The 20,980-nt window shown below is 42.3% G+C and overlaps 1 protein-coding gene and 1 long non-coding RNA gene across 2 annotated transcripts; both read left to right on the top strand.

Moving 5' to 3' along the window:
- Positions 1–135: 135 nt before the first annotated feature.
- On the top strand, positions 136–7,444 carry LOC138957843 (uncharacterized). The gene is made up of 2 exons (XM_070328891.1): positions 136–2,660; positions 6,963–7,444. The coding sequence occupies exon 1, from the start codon at positions 180–182 to the stop codon at positions 2,613–2,615; it is 2,436 nt and encodes an 811-aa protein (XP_070184992.1). The 5' UTR covers positions 136–179; the 3' UTR covers positions 2,616–2,660; positions 6,963–7,444.
- Positions 7,445–8,082: 638 nt separating this feature from the next.
- LOC138957844 (uncharacterized) lies at positions 8,083–9,556 on the top strand. Its single transcript, XR_011453202.1, has 2 exons — positions 8,083–8,693; positions 9,234–9,556. It is a non-coding gene; the product is annotated as an uncharacterized lncRNA (long non-coding RNA).
- Positions 9,557–20,980: the final 11,424 nt, after the last annotated feature.

The raw sequence follows: 20,980 nt of genomic DNA, 5'->3' as shown, positions 1-20,980 counted from the left end.
CTCTCTCTCTCTCTCTCTCTCTCTCTCTCTCTCTCTCTCTCTCTCTCTGGCTGAATGCTGCGTTCCGGGACCGAGCAGTCGCACAAAATTTGCTCCGCAAAACTTGCTAATTTTTAGCGAAAGAAAGTTCCTAAGTGGATACTTTTTTATACTGACTTGCGTGGGAGCACTAAAGGAACATGAAGGTGCCAAATCTGAGTGCCAGAATGGCTTGTGGCGGATTTTATTGGACTTTTCTTTCCTACATGAGTCAAAGAAGCAAAAAGAGTAAAGAAAAGGCAGCCCAAAAACACTCGCTGCACGTGGACTGGCCAGTGAGTAGCGTTCGGACCACGATGCTGACGACATTGTTTATTGTTGTGGCAGTGTGTGACAGTACAGACTACAACTCACTCACTGTTTCCCCGTGCGTTGACAGTTTGCGGCGGTCGTGGCTCGAACTTGCAGTTATACTGAGCATGAAAAGAAACGCAACACAGTCGAGCAAAGAACATGCGAGATATAAGCTTTGCATCAGCCCACAACAAGCAAGCATGCTTACACTTCCGCTGCTCACAATGAGTGCGTTTGTGTTCATTGCTGGATACTTGCTCTCCTGCGGCGATGTGGAGGCCAACCCTGGGCCAGCGAGGTCAGGGGAAGAGAGAAATACTTACCTCAGATACCTGGCCAACCACAACAACTACCCAGCTGTGTCGGGAGGGGCGGACCCATACCCGTGGGTGGTGCCAGCATCAGTACCAGCATCTACGCCCTCATACTATGGTGGTGTACAGCAACATAATCTCCACCAGCACAGTGCAGTGGAAGGGGGTCCGCTGGACCTAGCAACAATGCAGAGACTCTTTGACACACAGGAGAGAAAGTTTCAATCTCTGAACAGTGAACTGATGACCAAAATGGACAGCTCGTTCAGTGACGTCAGAAAGCAGATTCAGTCCATACAGTCAAAAGCAGACGACTTAGAACAAAACTACTTCTCTATGCTGCAGGAAACACGGGATACGCACGCTGCAGTTACAACCCTTGAAGAGAGACTTAATCAAACCGCTGCAGAACTAGACGACAAGATAGACAAGCTAGAAGCCTTTTCTAGACGTGACAATCTGAAGTTTTTCAACATAGCACAGTCCGCAGACGAAGACTACTATACGTGCGTCACCAAGGTGCTGGACGTTTTAAGAGATACTGTTCCAGAAAAACATTGGGACAGGACAGACATCGTGCGTGCCCATCGCCTTGGAAACAAAAAGCACGACAGCAACCCAGCAAGGCCACAACCAATGATTGCAAGATTTGCAAGATGGTCCGACAAATTAGAAGTGCTCACAACAGGCAGAGAAGCGCTTAGAAGGAAGAACATCACTGTAGCAGCTGACCTCACTACCAGACAACAGAACATCATCCAGGAGCATCGTGACAGAGGGCTGAAAGCTTACTACAGGGGCAACAAACTCGTTGTAGATGGCCCACTACAACAGCGGCATTACAACCGGAGTTCATCCTTTGGGAGAGGGAGACGAAATCTACACGAGCAGCAGCACAGCTCACGAAACGACTACAACAGAGACAGCGAGGGCGGTCAGCAGTGGAGACAAACTACAGGTCAGCGCTCACATAGCAGATCCCGCAGGGACTCTTACAACCGCCACAACACAGCTGAGGACTACAATCACAAGAACACTAACCAAGCATGGTATGACAGGAGATCCTACCAAGAGTCGGATGAACACACGAATCGCTATGATACAGATGCAGTGCCGACACAGTACTCAACACAGCAGCGCTATCAAAGCGGAATGTTTGGGGACTCCCACAGCCACCAGTACAATGCAGACCCTTACAACACCAACGACTGGAACCACGATTGGTATGACAGGAGCTCTTACCAAGATTGGGACGCCTACTCGCATCGCCAAGAGCCCGAGGCATGGAGGATCCCACAAAGCGCCCCCAACTCAAAGACTTACTCCGCAGCATCACGCGAGAATACACGGTACCCAGAGACAGGAAAGGCCGACCTACGAACTACAGCACCTCGAGACTACCAGATGGAAGACGAGACCACAGCTAGAAAGACATACAGCAGCCCAGACGAAGACAGTCAGCCAGGGAACGCGCCAGCTACCAGTAAAGGTACCGACAACACACACCAGGCAGCGGCCCAACAGCAGGAGACCAAGGTCAACCCAGACGACGCTTCAACGCACAGCCTAGAGATGCCGGCTGGTGTGGGGCCAACTGAGGAGGTCAACGGGGATACAGTGGAAACAGGAGATCCGTCCAGATCAGCAGCCCTGGTGGAGACTAGTGGAGACGAGTCTGACGACGTACAGGAGGGAAACCTGCGAGCTTTAGAGCTCTCCATACAAGGCGCCACGGACACCACTGCACAAGCAACAGAGGTGTCACCCGCGACACAACACAATGCAGAGGAGAACGACGTCATCGCCGAGGTGCCTGACAAGCGCCCCCTCACTCGAGCACGAGCTCAGACTGTGAGGGAGGGAATGGACAAGCGCCAGATGACTCTTGCTGACTGTGGGGTCCACAGCACGACGCCAGTACCCACGGTTACCAATAGGGTCACAGACGAAGGCGAAGGCGCTAGATAGGATGTCGGCCGGGCCCCTGTTAATCAACTCCATTCGACTAAAACCGTAAGTTTCTTGACGTATAATCTTGAAGGTCTAAAACGCCTCTATGATCCAGATATAGGTTCATATCTATCAACATTTGATTTTGTGCTACTCGTGGAAACTTTTTCAATAACTTTTCCGACTTTGATATTCCCGACTCATGAAGTATTTGTATCCCCAGGCATAAAACTGTCAGATAGTGTAACTGCACGCCTTTCCGGAGGAACTGCTCTGCTTGTCAGAAAAGAACTGTCCCGCTTTGTGACTAGAATAGAAACAGAATACGACAACATGATAATTCTAAAGTTGTCGAAGAGTCTCTTGGCCACAGACCAGGACGTGATCTTATTGGGTGTGTACGTGCCCCCAATCAATTCTGTGTATTACAGAGAAACGGACATTTCGAATGGCATAGCTGTCATTGAACATTGCATGATGGATATTATACAAGACTGTGGTGACCTCCCTTTTATATTAATTGGTGATTTAAATGCCAGAACAAGTTCGAGAAATGCGGTGCACAAAACACTTCTCGATGAGAATCTCGACATTTTTTCGATACACGAGGATTACGTAGAAAAAGACTGTGTGAAACGGAACTCAAAAGACAAAGAACTGAACGAATATGGTAAATGTTTACTCAGTGTCTGCGAACAGTTCGATCTGAAAATTTTGAACGGTGGCCAGGGTGACGAGCGTGGGAATTTCACATATATATCCACCTCGGGTTGTAGTGTGATTGACTATATTATTGTCTCCAGACTCCTCCTTGATTTGCACATCAGAGTGCACGTAGCGGAAAAAATTGAGTCAAAACATATGCCTGTCGAGTGCTACATTCAAATACAAAGTGAAATACATGAGTTGGATAGAAAACAACCAGGGACGTATAGAATTGACAAACTCGTTTGGTGCCCAGATAAAAGGGAAGAATTTATGGCATGTGTAATTTCTGAAGAGGTAAAACACTGTTTTATTGAAGCAGAAAGCAAAGTAGACATGGATGTAAATGCCTCGATTAGAAAGTTTACAGAAGGACTGCTTATAGCTGGCGAATGCATGAAAAAAAGTATAACAATAGGAAAAGAACGTAAACAGGCATGGTTTGATTTTGAATGCAAAGAGAAGAGGCAAGCTGTAAGACATGACTTACGAAATGTCCACAACGGTAATTTAGACAAACTTGTGTACACACAAAACAGAAATGAGTACAACGAACTTAACAGATGCAAAAAAGTTGCCCACAGACAAGCAACAATTGAACTGTTGCAAAAAAGTGGCAAAGATCCTAAAACATTCTGGAGAACCATAAGGTCTTTATCAAGGAAAACAACTAATGCTAACACAATAGAAACTGAACAATGGTATGAACACTTTTACAATGTATTCAACACATTCACAGAAACGGACGCAAACAATACTACTGTTGACGAAGCACAAGAGGTAGTAGATGAAAATGAACTAGAGACTACCCAGATGCTGGAATATGACATAACAGAAACAGAGGTTTACGAAGCCATACGAGCATTAAAAAATGGTAAAGCTGCAGGACCAGATGGTGTTATTAGTGAGCTTTTCAAAAATTCAGCTTTTCATGTTGTACCATTCCTAGCCCGGTTCTTCAACAAACTGTTTACATCAGGTTCATATCCTGAAGACTGGTCTGAATCCATCATTCACCCTCTTCATAAAAAAGGGGATATTAACAATCCAGACAATTATAGAGGCATATCATTACTTAATATTTGCAGCAAACTATACAGCTTTATCATAAACAAAAGACTAACAAGTTGGGTAGAATCCAACAACCTATTAAATGAAAGTCAAGCTGGCTTTCGTAAAAAGTACAGTACGACCGATCATATTTTTACTCTATTTGCTATGGTACAAAGACAGTTACTGTCACACAAAAAACTATACGTTGCTTTTATTGACTTCAAGAAGGCCTTCGACTCAGTAGACCGTACAAAGCTGTGGAAGGTGTTGCAAAGCAAAGGAATAAAAGGTAAAATGTACCAAGCCATACTTAGTATGTACAACGTTGTTAAAGCAAAAGTTAGGGCAGGAGCAGAGGTCACTGACCTTTTCATGTGTCCGAGAGGCCTGAAGCAGGGAGAAATAAATAGTCCAATTTTGTTCTCACTTTTCATTAACGAATTGGCGGACGAAATCAAGCGAAAAGGACGACACGGTATACAACTTATCCCAGATTTTATTGAGATATTGATTCTCATGTTCGCAGATGACGTTATTTTGATTTCCGACACTGTGTGTGGGTTACAGAACCAGATAAACGTGCTATACCAAACTGCTTGTAATCTTGGCTTGACTGTTAATTTAGAAAAATCTAACATAGTTATCTTCAGAAATGGTGGTCACATTGCAGCGATTGAAAAATGGATGTATGGCAATATCGAAATGGAAACTGTGAACATGTATAAATACTTAGGAATTTACTTTTCTACAAGGTTGACATTTTCTCACACGCTGAACGATTTAGCGCTGCGTGCAAGAAAGGGTGTGATTGGTATTTTTAAGGTACTGTGGACTCTAGGAGAAAGATCACCAAACATATTCTATAAACTATTCGACTCCCAGATCCAGCCCATGCTCAATTATGCGGCAGAAGTCTGGGGCCTTGATGCAGACCATTCACCTATCGAAAAGGTGCATCTGTTTGCCCTTAAAGGCAGAGTAAGCCTCCCGTAAACCATCACAGATACGGTCAGGCTTTTACACACAGTACAAACACCATTTCATTTAAACACTCACCAATTGAGAACATCCTAGGTGCCCTCCGTAAAGAGCGAACAATTTTCAAAGAATTTATTTTTGCGTGGTTTATCTTACCCCTGAGCCATCGTGAACCCGTGTGATCCAGTTTTCCCTTTTCACAATGCAGTCGTCATAGTTAGTCATTTGAATGCGACTCGACGTGAGCTTATCTACAATAGCACGTTTTTTTTATGCACGAAACAACGGCTGTGGTTCACAAGAACTCTAGCGATGGCTTTTGACTGTTGAGAGGAACGGCGATTTGCACTGATAAACCGGCCGTCGTCTGCTACGACCCTTGCGTGACCCTGCTTCCGGGCTTTTCTTTTTTTAAACTTTCACAACTTCGAATTGTTCTGATCTTGTCTTGATGAAAAACGAATTCTTTTATGATTAAAGAATGTTTGTGTAACAAGCTGTCAATTTATTATTTAGATTTTAAAAGTTAGGTCTAGCGCAAAAACGAGGCGCCGTTGTTGTTAACGGAACAAGTCTACGAAAATAAATTCTTTGAAAATGTCTCACGCTCGACAGAAAGCAGCCAGGATGTTCCCGTTCGGTGAGCGTTCAAATGGAAGTATGCTTGTACTGTATTTAGACGCTCGGGGAGCTCTGTGATGGTTTACGGGAGGCTTACTGTGCCTTTAAGAGGTTTCTGAACACAAGCATGAAAACACCAAACACACTTGTGTATGGAGAAACTGGCAGACACCCGTTATTTGTCAACACGTTTGTTAAGTCCATACGATTTTGGTTGCGCATCCTGAAAATGCCTAGTCATCGATTGCCACAAAAAGCTTATAAAATGCTGCTTTATTTACACGAACAAAATAAAAGAACATGGGCGTCATCAGTTTGCTATGTGCTGTACAAATACGGCTTTGACCAAGTTTGGATTCAACAAGGCGTTGGAAATGAAAATGCGTTCATAACGGAATTCAAGAACAGACTAGTCACATTATACAAGCAAGAGTGGATAGAAACAGTACAAAGTAAAGAACGATTCCTTTTCTATAGCACTTTCAAGTCAGCCTTATCTATGTCTTCATACTTAAATGACCTGAAGCACGTCAAAGCAAGAAACTGCCTGATTAGGTTAAGACTTGGTGTCTCGCCACTCAAAGTGCATCGATTACGACACACTCGGTCGTCAACTGCTGAAGATTACTTGTGTCCATTCTGCGCAAACGAGACCGAAGATGAAATTCACTTTGTTTTGAAATGTCCAAAATATGCTGGTATTCGCGAGTACTACATACCTGCAAAATATTACAACCGCCCATCAAGCTTTAAACTGGCGCTACTTCTAGCGACACCAAACAGATCAATATTACTTAGACTTGCAACCTTCATCATGAACGCGTTTAAAATACGCAGTGAGTGGGGACAGTGAATATGAGATATTGCACGATCTTGTTTTATGTGTATGCTATTTTTGCTGCTTTCTGTCGATTGCTTAAAAAACAGTAATAAAGTTTTGTCTTTTTTGAAAACGTTAATGCGGCTATGTATCAGAGATGCAACGATTATGCATATAACTGCTTGCAGATTTGCGTGTGAAAGGGCATGTGAAGGGATAGATGGAGTGATGAATAGATGGATGACGGATGAATGGTTGGACAGTCAGACGGTTGATTAGATGGATGGAGGACAGAGGGACACGAGATGGATAGAAGGATGGATGGATGGATGGATGGCTGGCTGGATGGATGGATGGATGGATGGATGGATGGACGGAAAGAGGACAGAGAGACATGAGTGAAGTGCGACAGAGACTGGATTTTGTGCTGATGCATTACTGTCCTTTTCCAAACGTTTTGCTGTTGTAAATGCCTGTTTCCACAGTCGTCATGTCGACTGTCATTACGATGATGATGATTTATTTTATTATGATTAATATTACATGATTATTTTTCATGAAGCATGAATGATGAAAATGTGTACACCCCGAATTGAAATGGGCCCAAGGCCCAATCAATAAACCATCCAGACTCCAGACTCCAGACTCTCTCTCTCTCTCTCTCTCTCTCTCTCTCTCTCTCTCTGAGTCTCTCTCTCTCTCTCTCTCTCTCTCTCTCACTCTCTCTCTCTCTCTCTCTCTCTCTCTCTCTTTCAACTTGAGGCCCTTCAATTGTTATTATTCTGATTTGTTTCGTTTTGGTTTCATTGGCTCACGTAAGTGTAGCCTATGCGATCGTAACTTTGTCTGTCTGTGCGTGCGTGCGTGCGTGTGTCTGTGCGTGTGTATGTCTGTGGTAGAAACTCTAACATTTGAAGACGTCACATTACATTGACGTCACATTATGACGTAAGAGGGTTAGACGTCACGCGAAGGAAGTACTGAAAGTCTCGGTCATTATTATTTTGAGCGCGCCGAGACTAGTTGGCAGTCGTGTCCATGTAAGTAGGCTACAGACATGCAGACAGACAGATCTAGATCTAGTGTCTCGCTTTCTTGCACAGTTTCACCTATGCTCTTTCTGTGTGTGTGTGTGTGTGTGTGTGTGTGTGTGTGTGTGTGTGTGTGTGTGTGTGTGTGTGTGTGTGTGTGTGTATGTGTGTGTGTATGTGTGACGGAGTGATTGAGTTTGTGTTACTGTTTGTCGATTTCTTACGTGAGCCTTGATGGCTTCGCCTCTTGTTTTTCATTGCTCATTATTCTTTTTGATTTATCTCCCTTTCCCCCTTCTTTTGCGCTTGGAGGACATCATCTTCTCTGATAAGTCGTTTTGATATTTGTATTGTTGTTTTCATTTTTTTTTGTAACCTGTTGAAGACCATTAGGTCGACACGTTGTTCATTGTCATTTGTTTGTATATTTCGTTGCGAGTCCAGAATATTGGGTATTACTCTTAGTCGTGTCCCTGTAAGTAGGCTAAATGCAGACAGATCTAGATCTAGTGTCTCGCTTTCTTGCACAGTGTCACCTATGCTTACTGTGTGTGTGTGTGTGTGTGTGTGTGTGTGTGTGTGTGTGTGTGTGTGTGTGTGTGTGTGTGTGACGGAGTGATTGAGTTTGTGTTACTGTTTGTCTATTTCTTACGTGAGCCTTGAAGGCTTCGCCTCTTGTGTTATTGTTGTTGTGGTTGTTAATTTAAGACAACTGCCATTCGACTCCAGTCCGGAGCTAATTTAAGATTAAGACAACGCACCAACAAAGTCTAATTGTTGTGTTTCCAACCTGCATGTGTGATTGTATTCGATTGTTGCTGCTTTGTACACAGGAGCACGCGCTAGAACCGAGCCTGACATGTCAAAGCGAGGTCCTGCCTTGAGCGGGTAAGATGTCTGTCTGTCTTGTCCGTTTGTTTGTTTGTTTGCTTAACGCCCAGCCGACCACGAAGGGCCATATCAGGGCGGTGCTGCTTTGACATATAACGTGCGCCACACACAAGACAGAAGTCGCAGCACAAGCTTCATGTCTCACCCAGTCACCCAGTCACACACACACACACACACACACACACACACACACACACACACACACACAGAGAAAATGTTGCATACCTTCAAATAACAAAATCACTGAAAGTACCTCTGAGCATTTTTTATTTCTTTTTTCTTGACATCTGCCAAAAGACGAACTCAGGAAATAACTCTGTCGGGTCTGTGAACGAGTGATTTCTCTTGCTTTTATTGAGGCAAACTTTCCACACGTGCTCTTCATCCACGAGTTTGAGAAATCATCCTTTCTGGAGACTGGACAATGATGTCACGTGGGAAAGCTAGTCTCAATAAAAGCAAGAGAATTCACTTTTTCACAACCCACACAAACCCGACAGAAATATTTCCCAACATTGTCAATTCTTTCTCTCCTAGGACGCCCGACAACGAGGTGATCCAGGTCGACCGGCGAGCATGTCGTGTAAGAGGTGATGAGTGCGAACATTATTGGCAGTGCTGCCATAAAACGTGCTTATATGGGCACTGCCAAACATAAACCTTGATTAAACACTTGTCAAAATTGGACAAAACGTGTCAGACTTTAAAATCCAAAATTGGGAGAATATGTAGAATGTATAAATCTCAATTTCTTGAATTGAAGGCCGGTTATTACAATATATGTTGATGACTGGGTCTGGATTATGTTTGCTTCAGTCTTCGCTGATTATGTTTGGATTAAATAAACAAACATAAGAGTGTTTTTGTTTCTTCGTTCTTTTGTTCGTTTAGTTCATGTGTGCGTGCGTGAGTGTGTGTGTGTGCGTGAGTGTGTGTATGTGCGTGCGCGCGCGTGCGGGTGTGTGTGTGTATTTCTGTGTACGTGTGTGTATGCGCGCGGGTGTGTGTGTGTGGGTGTGTGTGCGTGCGTGCGTGTGTGTATGTGTGTGTGTATGTGTGTATGTGCGTGCGTGTGTGTGTATGTGGGTGCGTGCGTGCGTGCGTTTGTGTGTGTATGTGTGTGTGTGTGCGTGCGGGTGTGTACGAGCGTGTGCTGCGACTGGTCTTGGAGTTTGCCTTCCTTCATGTGTAACCTGAAAGCTTACAGCCCGACAGACTAGTGACAAGATGTTGTTGTTGTTGATTACTTTGTATCGTGTCTAGGCTTGTTACAGACCTCGCGATGAAGTTTGGCAATGTGTTAGCTCTTCGTTTCCGCGTTGTTTATACATGTGTTTGATCACGTGTTGGGCACCTGATGTTTTGCGCAGAATTCTGCTGTTTTGAGATTGTCCTTTTCTTCTAAATAATAATAAACACTAATAGATGTCAAATTAGTCGACACGAAACTGTTAGCTGAGCAAATATATACGCTGTCAGTCCTGTGTGTCAGATCCCGGAGGGATGGGTGGTGGGGTGGGGGGTATCCTTTAAGGGGAAGGTTAAGTAAACTAATACGTACGAAAGTCACAGTTTTCAATTGCTTCGTGCGTCTTTGTGTCTTGAACAGTACTCTTGATTTTAGTACCGTTGTGTTCCTCAGACTCTGTACTCGCCTTTGATTTAAGGCTCACTTTGTATAACTGGATCAAACACGTGATAATCGCGAATGAATAAAGAAGATAGTGTTTTTTTCTGATTAAGGTACATATAGCGACTAATTGGAACCTGGCAGTGAGGAGGGTATCACGGCAACAGTTGGTCTACATCCTTATGTACCCGTCTGCGTATGTTTGGTTTTCATTACCTGCAAGAGGAAGTAGATATTTTGGAAAATATGAAATGCAAATGGCCGCCATAATTAATATTTAGTTGATATCTACTTCCTCTGGCAGATAATCAAAACCTAACATACGTAGACGGGTACATAAGGATGAAGCCCAGCTGTTGCGGTGATACACACCTCACTGCCAGGTTTCAATTAGTCGCTGTATGTACCTTAATTTTTGTTTTGTTTGTTTGCTTAACGCCCAGCCGACCACGAAGGGCCATATCAGGGCGGTGCTGATTTGACATTTAACGTGCGCCACACACAAGACAGAAGTCGCAGCACAGGCTTCATGTCTCACCCAGTCACATTATTCTGACACCGGACCAACCAGTCCTAGCACTAACCCCATAATGCCAGACGCCAGGCGGAGCAGCCACTAGATTGCCAATTTTAAAGTCTTAGGTATGACCCGGCCGGGGTTCGAACCCACGACCTCCCTATCACGGGGCGGACGCCTTACCACTAGGCCAACCGTGCCGGGTATGTACCTTAATCCGAAACAAACTTAATTACTTCATTCATTGGCGACTAGCGTGTTTGATCCAGTTATACAAATTGAGCCTTATATCAAAGGCAAGTGCAGAGTCATTAGGAACACAACGATACCATAATCAAGAGTACTGCTCAAAAAACAAAGACGCTCGAAGCAATTGAAAACTGTGAATTTCGTAGGTATTAGTTGACTACCTATACAACACAATGCAATACACAACAATACAATGCAGTACAGCACAGTACAGTACAGAACCGTTTAGTACAATACAATACGATACGTTATTTGTAATGTTGACCAAACTATGACATTTAACACAGATCGAGACAGACAGTGTTCCCCCGACATAACTGAGGTATGTGTAAAATGTCATATTTTGGTCAAAAATACAAATAACAATGATGAATCGATCGGTATTAGTCACATTTTCTTTCCTTATGTCGATTAAAATCCAATATTTAATCGATGCATAATGCAATACAATACAATACAATACAATACCAAACAATACAATACCATACCAAACCATACCATACCATACCATACCATACCAAACCATATGGTTTAGTTCTGATAATTTTAGCAATCGATCAATGTTTTCTCTGAGGACTCTTGCTAGTTCACCATAGATCTGTGTGACTAGAATGAATTGTAGTATCATCTGCAAATAGTTCACACATACATTTAACAAATAATGGTAGGTCATTAATATAGATTTAAAAAAATAGTAAAGGACCGAGAACAGAACCTTGTGGTTCTCCAAACCTTACTGTTTGTTAACAAGAGTTTAATTGATTCAGATAAGTACTTTGCTTTCTGTCTGACAGGAAAGATTTTAAAATGCTAACAGACGGGCGCAGTGGCGTGGTGGTAAGTCATCGGCCTCCTAGTCGGGAGGTCGTGAGTTCGAATCCCGGTCGCTCCCTCCTGGTGGGTTAAGAATCCGAGAAATAAAACCCTTTAACATTTTTACCATGTTTAAAATGAAACGTGGCAAGGTGAAGCCATCATTTACCACCTTTCAGTATGACGTCATGTGCGTGTTCCTCATTTGAAATGACGTGCTTTCATCATCCGATGGGCTGCACGGAGCTTGGAAGTATAATTTTCATTCAACGATTCGAATTTATTAAGTTTGAGCATATTTTCAACGTCAAACACCATGAAACTATATATTTTTGGAATCAGAAAATGATAAGGAATAGACAGAAGTTGATGTCTTTTTCCATAAATAAAGATAATGGTTATTTAACGGTTTTCTTAATTTTTAAGCATAACTTCAACAAAACTGTATAGTTTTAGATACAGGACGCAATAGGGAATGCACCAATATGACTTTTCTGTTTCAAATATTAGTTTTTACAAAATTAAAAAAATGACATATTTTGAACGAAAATTTCAAAAACAAAAATGTAAGGTACAAAGCTGAAATGCAATCCCATAATCCGGAAAACATCTACGAATGTGTGATAACAATTTCGATCAAATTGATACAAAAAACTGTAACTGTGAAAGTGCTGCCTCAACTTTATGGCAAACGAGAAAGAATGATGTCATCAAACTGTTCTATCAATAAACGGAGAAAACCTCCATGAGAAAATTCCCTCAAAAATATCCATAATATCAAATTTCAAAAAGATGTACTTGCAGTTTATGAGATATGGGGTGTTATGTATGAGTGACGTCGAAAGTACACGCCGACTTCAGCGAAGTCATGACTTGAAAGTCGCCACCTACCGCAGGCGCTCAGTCGGTAAGCACGGGTGGCGACCAGACCGCCGACTTTCAAGTTGCCGTGTAAAGCAAGGTCACCAGTCAATCTATTTTTATAACGAGGAATTCCTTCCTTTGCGCATGCGCTAGGGTCATTCGATAACATCCTCCCGCTTCCTCGCACGGGGAGTTCGACTATTCGGCAGAGACGGAGAGCAGTGAAATATGGGTCAGTGCTACTTTGCGCTGAAACGAATCAAAGATGTCTTCGCCAATCTTATCGGTGTTGGTTCTAAAATAATATGACAAGGGAAGTGAATCTCGCAAAAAAAAATATTTTTAGTCCAGCACTTCCAACTATTGGGTTCTGTCTAAAAAGGATTACGGCGCAAAATTTGTCGACTTTGATGGCGGAAAACCATGAAAATGGCCATTCTGTTCGCTGAAGTCGGCGTGTAAACCATTTAGACGACCTCCGGAGCACGTCTAAATTTAGTCGCCAGTTTCGGTGGTACAAGCGTGTAGTCGCCACCCGTGCATACCGTTTACCTCGCGGTTGGCAGCACTCGCTGTTTGCACGCCGCCTAAACGTTTAGACGTCACTCATACATAACACCCATGATCTGCAGTGTGAGAACAAATAGTCTAAACAATCTCACGCCCATAACGCTATGACACGAAACTCATTTGGTCGTGTTCTGCCGATACCATAATGTTTTTCTTCTGAGTGCAATTACATTTCAGAATATAGTTGGTTAAAACAGTTTATCCCTCAGACACACACAAGAACACTATAACTTTATTATTCAGGCCTCATTTGCTTTCCTTTGTCATGTATGAAAGTACTGGCCTTGGTTGAAGAAAGTGACCTGTCGCTGTGCAACAAATTGGTCGCCATTTTCCGCCGTGTTTTGTAAATAAAACCCGGGAACAGACTACTTCCAATTCAGTAGGGGGGCGACTATCCTCAACCCGGCGGGTCCCCAGGTGGCGGATAGGGGAACGGCCCCCAGATATGGGGGCCAGCTGCGAATATAGAATAAGCAGTCCCGGACCAACTAGCGGTGTCTCTACCAGGACGGGGTGGGTTGGCAGATGGCACTGACTACCCTATAAATGCCCTACGTGTCCGATGACGGTTACACCATGCGGGTAAGAGCCGCATTAAAAGCTCTAGCCCCGGGGTGGGACCCCCGGTAAGAAATTCCCCATGTGTTCCCAGGGTTAGGTTTTTGAGCCAGGAACTAAGGGCGGGGTAACCCCGAAAGAAACCTAAGGGCTGAAGTCGGAGGATCTGGGCCAATAGGCGCACCTTAACCAACCACAGATCCACGCAAAAACGCAAAATGAAATGTCGACAGTCCGAAATGCACGCGATGGTGCTCGCCCTGTGAAGTCCCGCCAGAAAAGAAAAGAAGTTCGCCCTGCAGTCCGGACTGACGATCTAACAGCGAACGACAAGAAGAAGAAGTAAATAAAACGTGTCAACAACCCACACACACACAAAACGATGCTGTCGGTTCTTTTTATTTCCTTATTGTTTATTTCATCCTTAGCAGTTTAGTATGCTTTGTGTTCTTCTCAATTCAAAGGGTGGCTATAAAATAAAAATTTAAATGTGAAGGTGTTAACACCAACCATGATCTGTGCCGTTCACATAAGTTAAAACCCAAACACGACTGTGCGTGGGGGTTCCAGCCAATGAACGCAAAAGAAGAAGAAGAAGCGGTCGTGATGAATCTGTACGTACAAATTCGTCCAGATGAATTCCCCATTGTGGTTTTTATATTTAGTCAAGTTTTGACTAAATATTTTAACATCGAGGGGGAATCGAAACGAGGGTCGTGGTGTATGTGCGTGTGTGTGTGTGTGTGTGTGTGTGTGTGTGTGTGTGTGTGTCTGTCTGTCTGTGTGTGTGTGTGTGTAGAGCGATTCAGACTAAACTACTGGACCGATCTTTATGAAATTTGACATGAGAGTTTCTGGGTATGAAATCCCCGAACTTTTTTTTCTCATTTTTTTGATAAATGTCTTTGATGACGTCATATCCGGCTTTTCGTGAAAGTTGAGGCGGCACTGTCACGCCCTCATTTTTTAACCAAATTGGTTGAAATTTTGGTCAAGTAATCTTCGACGAAGCCCTGACTTCGGTATTGCATTTCAGGTTGGTGGCTTAAAAATTAATTGATGACTTTGGTCATTAAAAATCTGAAAATTGTAAAAAAAAATAAAAATTTATAAAACGATCCAAATTTACGTTTATCTTATTCTCCATCATTTGCTGATTCCAAAAACATATAAATATGTTATATTTGGATTACAAACAAGCTCTGAAAATTAAATATATAAAAATTATTATCAAAATTAAATTGTCGAAATCAATTTCAAAACACTTTCATCTTATTCCTTGTCGGTTCCTGATTCCAAAAACATATAGATATGATATGTTTGGATTAAAAACACGCTCAGAAAGTTAAAACAAAGAGAGGTACAGAAAAGCGTGCTATCCTTCTTAGCGCAACTACTACCCCGCTCTTCTTGTCAATTTCACTGCCTTTGCCATGAGCGGTGGACTGACGATGCTACGAGTATACGGTCTTGCTGAAAAATGGCATTGCGTTCAGTTTCATTCTGTGAGTTCGACAGCTACTTGACTAAATATTGTATTTTCGCCTTACGCGACTTGTTTATATTTAGTCAAGTTTTGACTAAATATTTTAACATCGAGGGGGAATCGAGACGAGGGTCGTGGTGTATGTGTGTCTGTCTGTCTGTGCGTGTGTGTGTGTGTGTGTGTGTGTGTGTAGAGCGATTCAGACTAAACTACTGGACCGATCTTTATGAAATTTGACATGAGAGTTCCTGGGTATGAAATCCCCATACGTTTTTTTCATTTTTTTGATAAATGTCTTTGATGACGTCATATCCGGCTTTTCGTGAAAGTTGAGGCGGCACTGTCACGCCCTCATTTTTCAACCAAATTGATTGAAATTTTGGTCAAGCAATTTTCGACGAAGCCCGGACTTCAGTATTGCATTTCAGCTTGGTGGCTTAAAAATTAATTAATGACTTTGGTCCTTAAAAATCTGAAAATTGTAAAAAAAAATAAAAATTTATAAAACGATCCAAATTTACGTTCATCTTATTTTCCATTATTTTCTGATTCCAAAAACATATAAATATGTTATATTTGGATTAAAAACAAGCTCTGAAAATTAAATATATAAAAATTATTATCAAAATTAAATTGTCGAAATCAATTTCAAAACACTTTCCTCTTATTCCTTGTCGGTTCCTGATTCCAAAAACATATAGATATGATATGTTTCGATTAAAAACACGCTCAGAAAGTTAAAACAAAGAGAGGTACAGAAAAGCGTGCTATCCTTCTTAGCGCAACTACTACCCCGCTCTTCTTGTCAATTTCACTGCCTTTGCCGTGAGCGGTGGACTACGAGTATACGGTCTTGCTGCGTTGCATTGCGTTCAGTTTCATTCTGTGAGTTCGACAGCTACTTGACTAAATATTGTATTTTCGCCTTACGCGACTTGTTTCTTTTTCTCCTTTTTTTGGGATAAATGTCTTTGATGACGTCATATCCGGCTTTTAGTAAACATTTAAAAGCGCACTAAGGCGACCTCATTTTTTGATAAAATTGATTGATATTTTGGTTAAGCAATGTGTGACCAAGTCCAGAGTTTCGAAAAGCATATCAACTCAAAAACTTCAAGAACTTGCATAAAATTAATGATGTTTTGACAACAGCAAATCCAGTTTGCTCTATCAAAAAAACAACTTTATATTTCTTATTTATAAAAATCTCAGGTCAAGTCTACATTTTAGATAAAAGGTAAAGACATTTAGACGTTGATTCATGAAGCTTGTATTATGTGTTTGGTTTCAGATTGACTTCCCTAAACAAGACGATTATGAAGAGGATTCCGACTACAAGGGTAAGTCAATATACTTTGTAACTTTAATTAAATCTTATCCAGGGATCGTACTAGACTTTCTTAAATTGTGTGATCTGTGTGCAGAACCTCATCAAAAATGCATCACCACCTGTTATTTTGTGTAACCTTCCTCCACAGAATTACGTTCCAACCGCGTGACTTTGGATGACACAACTTGGACCACATGTCAACTAATAAACAATAATGATATTCCAATAGACTGCAGTTTGATTGATAACCTTGATTTTCCGTAATAACTGTGGGTCGAGAGGTCGCTGGTTCGAATCCGGGCCGGGACGGATACGGGTCAACTTTATGTGCAGACCCAGAAACGGTATACATCTCCCACCCCCGTGTCACCACAATGGCACGTTAAAGATCTTGGTCATACTACCATAAGTGCAGATGGCTGATACCACCTAAACACGCAAACATCAAAAAGCCGTGAGGGCGTAAAACTCGAATCGTATAAACCAATTCATGTCCAATATAGGCAATTAAAGGCACAGTAAGCCTCCCGTAAACCATCACAGAGCTCCCCGAGCGTCTAAATACAGTACAAGCATACTTCCATTTGAACGCTCACCGAACGGGAACATCCTGGCTGCTTTCTGTCGAGCGTGAGACATTTTCCAAGAATTTATTTTCGTGGACTTGGCCCTGAAGAACAATGGCGCCTCGTTTTTGCGCTAGACCTAACTTTTAAAATCTAAATAATAAATTGACAGCTTGTTACACAAACATTCTTTAATCATAAAAGAATTCGTTTTTCATCAAGACAAGATCAGAACAATTCGAAGTTGTGAAAGTTTAAAAAAAGAAAAGCCCGGAAGCAGGGTCACGCAAGGGTCGTAGAAGACGACGGTTTATCAGTGCAAATCGCCGTTCCTCTCAACAGTCAAAAGCCATCGCTAGAGTTCTTGTGAACCACAGCCGTTGTTTCGTGCATAAAAAACGTGCTATTGTAGATAAGCTCACGTCGAGTCGCAATCAAATGACTAACTATGACGACTGCATTGTGAAAAGGGAAAACTGGATCACACGGGTTCACGATGGCTCAGGGGTAAGATAAACCACGCAAAAATAAATTCTTTGAAAATTGTTCGCTCTTTACGGAGGGCACCTAGGATGTTTTCAATTGGTGAGTGTTTAAATGAAAGGGTGTTTGTACTGTGTGTAAAAGCCTGACCGTATCTGTGATGGTTTACGGGAGGCTTACTCTGCCTTTAAGACCTGACGGACAATAAGCCCCTTAAAATTTACTTTTATAACTGTGGGAAGTCAGAATTTACGAAAACTTTGCAAGAAAAGCATAAATAATCGAAGCTCAACGTTAACAAATGCATCGAAGAAAAAGAATAAAATCGATGATGGGATGCTATAACACCTTATGTCGAAGTACAAACGCCAGTATTGTGATGATATGTCATTTTGGAGAAAACAGAGACGATTTTGTGCAGAAACTCACCCGGAGTGTTGCTCTTTATCGGTGAAAGTTAGTGCGGAGGCAATTCCCCAATGCAGCCACCGTCTACGGCGTGCTCCAGGGCTTTTGAAATGGCTAAAAGAGTTTTGCAATATTTCAAGATGTTGATGAATACAAAGAACAAAAACGTCTTCTAAAATGCGTGAGGCCACTGGGAAATGCATTATCATTGCAATTTTTGCAACATGTATGGAATCCCCTCCAAGAAAAGAAAACCAACTGACTATATTTTCAATGGGTAGGCCTACTGACTATTTACACAGGAGTACAAACTCTCTACAGATACCACAGACTGATACTGGCCTACTTCCGTCTTTTAAATCCAGTGATGGGGCGGGGATATAGCTCAGTTGGTAGCGCGCTGGATTTGTATTCAGTTGGCCGCTGTCAGCGTGAGTTCGATCCCAGGTTCGGCGGAAATTTATTTCAGAGTCAACTTTGTGTGCAGACTCTCTTCGGTGTCCGAACCCTCCCCCCGTGTACACTACATTGGGTGTGCACGTTAAAGATCCCACGATTGACAAAAGGGTCTTTCCTGGCAAAATTGCTTAGGCACAGTTAATAATTGTCTACCTATACCCGTGTGACTTGGAATAATAGGCCGTGAAAGGTAAATATGCGCCGAAATGGCTGCAATCTACTGGCCGTATAAAAAATTTCATCTCACACGGCATCACTGCAGAGCGCCTAGAACTGTATCCACGGAATATGCGCGATATAAGCGTCATTGATTGATTGATTGATTGATGTGTATAATGGTTTTCACTGACTGGAAGACCATTGAATGATTGATGTGGCATGCCATCTTGTATTTTAATTAATATTAATAATATTGTTGAACTGTCTGTCATTCTTTGGCAAACACTTAAAGATAGATAAGTTCGTTTGATTTTAGCTAGTTAGAGGGTCCCAAAGGGTTTAAAATCGTGATCGTGATTGGCGATTTTTGACCTTTCTGTGACCGTGATTGCCGAAATTTCCATTTCTGTGATCGTGATGGGACTTTGCCCGTGATCCGTGATGACAAAAAAATCAAGTCTCGTGATCGTGATCGTCATTTGTTTTCGTGATCGTGATGGGCATTATTGCAAAGCATTTTATTTTCAACGTACATTTTTCACAGCTGTATCACTCTATGATCCTCTATTCGTCAAGGTGTTCGTGATCGTGAAAACAAAAATCAAGGTAACTGTGATCGTGAAAGCTAAAAATTTCCCTTCCCGTGATCGTGATGATACCCCCCCTTTGGGGCCCTCTAGTTAAAATCTCTCCAAAGCCATCAACCAGGCTTTCTGGGCAGGCACAGGCATGCTAAAATTAAGACAAACTGAGACTTTCATCCAGAATGGCGCCTGTTCAAGGAAGTTTTCATTTTTTATACATTTTATTTTACACTTTTCCTGTAAGAAAAGTTTAAGAAGACCCTAGTCCCACTTACGATTTCTCCGCAGCACATTTGTCCTTGAATCTCAACGAGTGCGACTGATTCTAATTTTGCGCGCTTTTTCACTGCCAAGCGTGCGCTAACCTCAAAGAAAGAAAGAAAGCCGCTCAACGCGTCACAGTTTTCTGCTTAGTGGCAAGTACTGTGAACAGTGACTTGAGATGCGCTTTGAAAGTAAATGATAAAATATTAATTTCTCCTCAGTGCAGGCATAATTGTGGCTGTAATTTACAGATTGTCTTAATTACACCATGACTGTGTCAGCCCTGAAAGCCTGGGTGATTCTGTGAGAGAGACTTAAACGAACTCAGGGTCGGACTACCGGGGGGGTTATGGGGGTTGCGCAACCCCCCCCCCCCCCCTAGCCTAAACATGTACCTCACTTATTTAAAACATTTTTTATTATTTTTTATTTTATGTCGTTTCATTCAAGGAGCGACCATTTTCCTATCTCAGAATATGACCTACCCATCAGCTTCAGGGGGCTTCGCCCCCTGACCCCCACTAGGGGCTCTGCCCCTTGACCCCGCCAGGGGGAGCATCCCCCTGGACCACCACTGGCAACCCCCCCTCTCCTCTTAGCCTAGTCCGGCCCTGGAACTAATCCATCTTTAACCATACTTCACATGTGCTTACTTCTCCATCTAAGCCTGCCAATTTGCCAAATGTTATATGCAAGGTGGATCGAGGCCCTACTCGAAGGCGAGTAGGTGCTAGCTTAGACGAAATTGAATTTTTTTTTTTTTTTAGATCTAAATCTCATGGGTTCAATTTGGTCTTAGCTAGCACCTACTTTCATTTTAGTAGGGCCTCGATAAGTGCGATATGGTAAGTGTTTTTATAGAAAGAAAATTAACAAAAAAATGTTACAATATATATGGAACATTCAGTCAGATTTTGCTGATACGCATTTCTTGTTTACAGTTTCACAAAGTGACATGGATTGCTCAGAGTCAGAAGGAGACAGTGATCAGTGCCAGGGAGGACTTCAAACAAAAGGTATTAAACATTGTGTATAGTATATGTAAGCTGAGTGTAACTGAGATCATTTCAGAAACAGCTGTAAGCTGAGTGTAACTGAGATCATTTCAGAAACAGCTGTAAGCTGAGTGTAACTGAGATCATTTCAGAAACAGCTGTAAGCTGAGTGTAACTGAGATCATTTCAGAAACAGCTGTAAGCTGAGTGTAACTGAGATCATTTCAGAAACAGCTGTAAGCTGATAGTAACTGAGATCATTTCAGAAACAGCTGTAAGCTGAGTGTAACTGAGATCATTTCAGAAACAGCTGTAAGCTGAGTGTAACTGAGATCATACAAATAAC

The sequence above is a fragment of the Littorina saxatilis genome, unplaced genomic scaffold (genome assembly GCF_037325665.1).
Source record: "Littorina saxatilis isolate snail1 unplaced genomic scaffold, US_GU_Lsax_2.0 scaffold_1726, whole genome shotgun sequence".
Taxonomy (NCBI): domain Eukaryota; kingdom Metazoa; phylum Mollusca; class Gastropoda; order Littorinimorpha; family Littorinidae; genus Littorina; species Littorina saxatilis.
Note: the sequence above shows the minus strand (reverse complement) of the source record. Positions and strands in the feature narration are given on the sequence as shown.

What these genes read in the sequence shown, in the direction of transcription:
- LOC138957843 (XM_070328891.1), top strand. Translation starts at nt 180, where the DNA reads ATGAAGGTGCCAAATCTGAGTGCCAGAATGGCTTGTGGCGGATTTTAT.